The 7,500-nt window shown below is 40.2% G+C and overlaps 1 protein-coding gene across 1 annotated transcript in view; it reads right to left on the bottom strand.

The window, feature by feature from the left end:
• Window positions 1-2,072: 2,072 nt before the first annotated feature.
• The window catches only part of LOC105904143 (SRSF protein kinase 3-like), an 18,660-nt gene continuing 13,232 nt past the window's right edge, over window positions 2,073-7,500 (bottom strand). The window contains exons 13-16 of the mRNA XM_031567888.2: window positions 5,023-5,130; window positions 3,545-3,614; window positions 2,965-3,057; window positions 2,073-2,682 (exon numbers count right to left, since the gene is read on the bottom strand). Coding sequence (XP_031423748.1) covers window positions 2,498-2,682; window positions 2,965-3,057; window positions 3,545-3,614; window positions 5,023-5,130 — 456 coding nt within the window. The 3' untranslated portion in view covers window positions 2,073-2,497. The remainder of the gene's footprint in view (window positions 2,683-2,964; window positions 3,058-3,544; window positions 3,615-5,022; window positions 5,131-7,500) is intronic.

Below are 7,500 nucleotides of genomic sequence, written 5' to 3'. Positions count from 1 at the left end.
ATATGTGACCATTAGCACACCATTCATTCATTACCCAGTTGGTGGCAGACGTTAGCACTTATTAGCCAGCTGTGTTGTAATCTGTTGTTGCTCTGATTCTTGGTGTAATGAATCTAATAGTAACTTGCTGTGTTTCGTTTCTTGTGTATTATTGTTTCACTCATAAGTTTTCACCTGACATCAATATAGGAGCAAGGCGAGTTAACCGTAGCCTACACAGCCCTAACTAAACTAAACTAAAGTTAAAAAATCAATAAATAAATAAAAAATGAATGAATTTTTTTTTTTTTTTTAAGTTGCGTTAACTGCGTTAAAATATTTTATCGCGTTAATCGCGGCCGCATTAATCGCATAGATTAACGCGTTAACGCTGACAGCCCTACTATTTATATACATATCTTGTCCATAGTGTATTCATCGTACTACACCGATGAACCGGTGAAAGTTTATCATTATTCATGGGTTCCAAAGACGTCACTTCCGTGAAGCCTGCCGCCATCCTTGTGCCCGACTCAACCATTATTCCCGTTGTATTTGTCGCTACACGATAGTAGTCCTTTGGCGGATAGTAGTCCCTCACATTGTGCATGCTCAGACACAAACGGTTTACAGCATAAGGCTCAACATCAACATCAACATATCTAGCTTGTCTTAACGCAAAATGTAGGTTTATTTAACGTAATATTTAATAATGTTGTAAACGGTTTAAACGTCAACATATTGGGCTTGTCTTAGCGCATAATGTGGGTATATTTAATGTTATATTTAATTATGTTGTAAATGGCTAACAGCATAAGGCTCTACGTCAACATATGGGGCTTGTCTTAACGCATAATGTGGGTATATTTAATGTTGTATTTAATTATGTTGTAAACGGCTAACAGCATAAGGCTCTACGTCAACATATGGGGCTTGTCTTAACGCATAATGTTTTTAAATAAATGGTCATGTTTTCAAAAAACTGGCTTTCGTCGCTTTTCTCCATGATTGAAAACGGATCTGTCGTTGTGACGCATGCAGCAGTCGACAGTGTCGCAAAATGACGCATGCGCAATGTGAGGGACTACTATCCGCCAAAGGACTACCATCGTGTAGCGACAGTATTATAAGATTTTTGTACCCAGTAGTAGCTAGGTAGTCATATATAATAATATATAGTTATAATATAATATAATAATATTAATATAATACTAGTATTGTTTTCCATTGATAGGTTCTTGAAATTTAGACTTTTTAAATGTAGTATTTTCTAATTCTAGTGGTTAGTTAGTTATCTATAGCTATCATAGTTAGCTACGAACATAGCACATCTCAATGAGACAGAAAGACAGCGATATTTAGAAAAAAAAACATTGATTATTGGCCGCGATCCATATTTACTACCTTCAACTTTATTTTGTCCCTTAAAGTCTGCCCCAACTGTCTTTTCCTGACGTATACATTTATCTTGTACACAATGGATCCCCATACACCGGAGATAGCCTGAAGGCTTTCAAGATTACAGATGCATATCAATATGCAGTTGCAGGATGGGTGAACTACACCAAAATATGGCATCTGGAGACAAAAAATATGTATGTCATCACAGGACATCTTAGTAATTCAAACAGCGATGATCAACCGATTTATTTTTGTGGTGGTTAAGAGTGCCAATATGGGCTAGCTAGGTGTAGCTAAAGCCTTTAGTAAAGGGCTAAGCAGCTCGCTAGCTAGCTATTAGCACTCTAGCTTGCTCAGGAGAGTTTAGCTCTGATAAGACACAGCAATTATTCACGATTGTATCAACGTGCTGAATTTCACTTAACATGTCAGTCATTCCCAGGCTCTGAACACAAAATCAACATGTCCATGGATAGTGGTGCAGGAAGATACACAGTGTTGACTGCACAATCTGGAGTTAGATGTTGGCTGCCAGTTGTCTCTTCTAATTTGCAGCCAACCATTTATTCCCTCGACAGAAGATAAATAAGATGATATGGACCAGCTGGACTTATTCACACAACCAAACTTAAGCTGTGGAACCTGTGAACGTTGGATGGATTTTGAAAAATAAAATAAACAACAGGAACAACAATAATGCATTTTTATTTTCATTACAGCACGCATCACACCACTCCCACTGAAGGAGACAACAGTGGGGAAGTTTAATGGAACATAAAGGAACAAAAACGTTATCGCAACTCAAGTAGTTGTGTCTGTCCTGTAGAGTTGAGATCTGTTTATAGATTTGTATCTACTCTGTAGAGTTGAGTCTGTTTATAGATTTGTATTTACTCTGTAGAGTTGAGTCTGTTTATAGATTTGTATTTACTCTGTAGAGTTGAGATCTGTAGAACTGTGCCTCTTCGTCACGGTAAAACAGAAGACCTTGCACAGGGCAGAGTGTGTGGCTGACTGCAGTGGTTATGGTGGTGAATGTGTGTGTGTGTGTGTGTGTGTGTGTGTGTGTGTGTGTGTGTGTGTGTGTGTGTGTGTGTAGTTGTGTGTGTGTGTGTGTTTAGGAGTTGATCCACTGGTGTTGTAGGCACTGGGCGGCGGTAGCCCTCTGGTCTGGTGTGATCTCCAGCATGGGCAGCAGGAACTGGCTGAAGGGTTGAGCGTCTCTCAGCTTCCATCCGTACTTCTGCTGCAGGACGTCACTCAAGGTCCAGGGGTGCAAACCAGAGATCCGCCGCAGCTCGCCTGGAACAGTCAGGCACACACACACACACACACACAATCACTCACACACACACACTCACACACAAACACACACAGACACACACATACTCACACACACACACACACACACACACACACACACAATCACACACACACACACACACACAATCACACACACACACAAACACACACACACACACACACACAGGGTCAGTTTCACACAGGACAAGCGTTTACACAAATTCTATACTTTCATCTTTACCCAACATGTGAGATAACACTCTTCATGATGTCGTGTCTCACCCTTGCGATTGAAGAGCTTCCGTGAGCGTCGTCCTGATTGGGCGAACTCGAGAGGGAGCGGCCCCAGCAGCTCCGTGATGTGAGCTATATGATCTTTGCACACAGAGTAGAACAGTCAGATTAGCACTGCTCTCCGCAGATTAGCACTGCTCTCCGCAGATTAGCAATGCACACTGCAGATTAGCACTGCACACTGCAGATTAGCACTGCTCTCCGCAGATTAGCACTGCACACTGCAGATTAGCACTGCACACTGTATCATTGTTTTGTGTCAGATTATAACAGCAGTTTCAACCAGATTATCAATCAGACGCAACAGTCTCCATCAGATTACCAGTTACTCAGGGACTATGAGTCTCCATCAGATTATCAGTTACTCAGGGACTATGAGCTACTTTTCTGATGTTCTGCTGCTGAGGAGCAAACAGGTGAGGTTAGAGGTTAGATAAGGGGAGACAGAAAGACACATAAAGAGGGAGAAAGAAGAGAGAGAGAGAGAGAAATAAAGAATGGGTGAGAGAAGAGAGAGAGAGGGGAGGGAAGACATGGAGGGAGAGAGAGAGTGTGATGAGCAGCTGACCTTCCTCACGGCTGTAGGTCTTCCCGGCGTGCGGCTCAAACAGGAAGTCCCCGGTGGCCAACTCAAACGCCTAGAATTTCACACACACACACAGCACTCAACTCAAACACCTAGCATTTTACACACACACACACAGCACACACAGCACACACAGCACACAGCACACAACTCAAACGCCTAGCATTTCACACACACACACACAGCACTCAACTCAAACACCTAGCATTTCACACACACACACACACACAGCACACAACTCAAACACCTAGCATTTCACACACACACACACACACACACACACACACACACACACACAGCACACAACTCAAACGGCTAGCATTTCACACACACACACACACACACACACACTCACACACACAGCACTCAGCAAACACACCTGTTGCTCCGCACTAAACTAGGAGGCCTGTAGTATGCTATGATGTGATTGGTTGAGTGCTGTAGTATGTAAGCATGTGATTGGGTGGATGATGGTGGAGGTGGTGATATATGTTGCCATGTGAGGTGGTAATGTATATATATATATATGTGAGGTGGTGGTAATGTATATATTGTGATGTGAGGAGGTGGTAATGTATATATTGTGATGTGAGGTGGTAATGTATATATTGTGATGTGAGGTGGTGGTGATGTATATATTGTGATGTGAGGAGGTGGTAATGTATATATTGTGATGTGAGGTGGTAATGTATATATATATATATATATATATGTGTGTGAGGTGGTAATGTATATATTGTGATGTGATGTGAGGTGGCAATGTATATATTGTGATGTGATGTGAGAATGTATATATTGTGATGTGAGGTGGTAATGTATATCTATATATGTGAGGTGGTAATGTATATATTGTGATATGAGGTGGTAATGTATATATTGTGATGTGATGTGGTAATGTATATATTGTGATGTGAGGTGGTGGTAATGTATATATTGTGATGTGAGGTGGTAGTAATGTATATATTGTGATGTGAGGTGGTAATGTATATATTGGGATGTGAGGTGATGGTAATGTATATATTGTGATGTGAGGTGGTGGTAATGTATATATTGTGATGTGAGGTGGTGGTAATGTATATATTGTGATGTGAGGTGGTAATGTATATATTGTGATGTGAGGAGGTGGTAATGTATATATTGTGATGTGAGGAGGTGGTAATGTATATATTGTGATGTGATGTGGCAATGTATATATTGTGATGTGATGTGAGGTGAGGTGGTAATGTATATATTGGGATGTGAGGAGGTAGTAATGTATATATTGTGATGTGAGGTGGTAATGTATAGATTGTGATGTGAGGTGGTAATGTATATATTGTGGTGTGAGGAGGTGGTAATGTATATATTGTGATGTGAGGTGGTAATGTATATATTGTGATGTGAGGAGGTGGTAATGTATATATTGGGATGTGAGGTGGTAATGTATATATTGTGATGTGAGGTGTATTTGTGTGGCTCACCATACAGGCGGTGCTCCATATGTCTGCTGGCGTATTGTACTCCGCACCGATGAGCACCTCTATGGAGCGATACTGACATGTCTGGATGTCCTCAGAGAAGTGCTTATGCTTCAGGGAGAGAGAAGGAGAGAAGGAGGGGGGGAGGGGAGGAGAGAGGAGTGGAGAGACACGATTGATTCTGTTATAGAGCATACCGTAGACCAGGGGTGCCCAATGCGTCGATCGCAAAGCTTATGGTGGTAGATCGTGTCATTAAAAAAATAAATAAATAAAAATTAAATAAAGTTTTTTTTTTTTATATATAAATGGCCAGATCACAACGGAAGTCATTTAAGGTTACCTTTCTTATAGAACAGATATAGCTTTTTCGTGTATTAAACAAAATAAAAAGCCTTATGTTATTTAGCTGTGAATAATAAAGGAAGCAATAAATCCGATTATTATCCAAACCCTTGAGAGCTGTTGCCATGGAGATTTAACGTTACTTTCTGTTTGAAGATAAGGTAGCAGCGAGGGTTGAAGAATGGATGACTTGAAATTGGATGACTTTAAATAATATATGAAATTGAACAACATCATCAACTTTACGGATAAAATAAATAAACAAGGATAGCAAAACAGATTGATACGCATAGAATGAGAACGGCAGAAACGCAAGCAGGACGTCAGATGACGAGACAGATCACAGTGACACAGGCTGTTTTTTCCCCCTCATATGTGAAGGCTGAGACATTCATAACATTTTATTCAGTCTTACTGATGGTCCTTCTGTAATGCCAACAGGTGCACTGTGTTGTGGATAAGTTTTGTAGTCCTGGTAATCTTTTGTTTAGCATATTGGCAAGGTAATTTATTTTTGTTCTTGATGAATGAATGTTTGTTTATTAATCAGTTATTTTTCAACAAACAACTCAATTATGATTACAAAGAGGAAAATTCGCAACAAACACCTAAAAACACAGCAACTTTCATCTGAACTTTTTGGAAAAGCTCCCTCGAAATCAAGAATTTTAGGCCGCAACTATCTCAAATAATGTCACCAATAACTAATATCACTATGATTCCTTTAAGTGTCTGTGTCGGTGCCCCCCCCCCCCCCCCCCATAGTCTCTATTTATGAACATGTTTTGTGGTAGATCATTTTTAGTTGGTCATTTTAAAAGTAGATCACAAGCCAAAAAAGTGTGGGCACCCCTGCCGTAGACATTTCACATGATTCATTGTACTCTCAATGACAGGAGAGGTTTGTTCACTTATTCTGTTCACTCAGCAAACGGAATGGATTTACAGATTCACCAGAGCAGATTTACAGATGTACCTCACCAGGTGTACCTCACCACCAGATGTACTTCACCAGATGTACCTCACCACCAGATTACCTCACCAGATGTACCTCACCAGGTGTACCAAAGCATAGCATTTTATCTTACCGCTAAGAGTACTTCTAAGTCGCACTAACAGTTTCTAACTAAACGTTTTCACAGTTTCACAGTTTCAAGAAGCTGCTGAGACTAACTTTTACTTCGGAGAAGATGATTGGTTGATGTGTTTAGAGGTCTGTGCCGGTCAATATATATGAGTAAAATATAATGAAATATAATAAATATAATGAGTCTTCCTTGGCCACCCAGCAAAAAGAAAACTTGCGTGCTGGTGTGAAGGCATGGCCTACTGCAAAGAACTATAGATAAATACATGAATAAATAAATAAAGAACTATAGATAAATACATGAATAAATAAATAAATAAATAAAGATGACTACAGATGAAATAATAATGGAATATGATACCTATATGATGACATGTTTGTGTAGATCGGAACTAGTTTAATTTAATTAACAATAAAATGTTGCAATCAATTTAATTTTGACAATGAATTGGTTCCTTCTCTGCAGGCCTTAGCATTTTCAAATTGAAGAAAAAAGAATGCATTCTTAAATAGTATTTATTTATTTAATAATTAATAATGATTTCAGTTTACTGTTTATTCTTTGCGTTTTCCCAATCTTCTTCCTAAAGTCTCTCCTGAAAAATGGTCTTGATAGTGAGTCAGTCAGTGACCAGTGACCACATCACTCTCCTCCTGTGTGGACGCCACTGTCCAGTCCACTGTCCAGTCACGGTACTTTGAGTTGTTCTGTTTTTACTAATCTAAGATGTCTAACCAAGGCAGCGCTACTCTGGGGCAAGACAGGGGCAAAAAAAACCTCCCTGTTAATCAGGAAGAAACAGACAGGGGCATGAGAACCGCGGCACATAAGGGGGGGCCCATCCTCCCTGTTAATTAGGAAGAAACCTTAAGTAGAACCTCGGCACATAAGGGGGGGCCCATCCTCCCTGTTAATCAGGAAGAAACCTTAAGTAGAACCTCGGCACATAAGGGGGGGCCCATCCTCCCTGTTAATCAGGAGGAAACCTTAAGTAGAACCGCGGCACATAATGGGGGGGGGGGGCCATCTGCTTGAGCTATAATGAAGA

This window comes from Clupea harengus, chromosome 5, assembly GCF_900700415.2.
Source record: "Clupea harengus chromosome 5, Ch_v2.0.2, whole genome shotgun sequence".
In the NCBI taxonomy this organism is placed as follows: domain Eukaryota; kingdom Metazoa; phylum Chordata; class Actinopteri; order Clupeiformes; family Clupeidae; genus Clupea; species Clupea harengus.
This window is presented reverse-complemented; position numbering and strand designations above follow the sequence as displayed.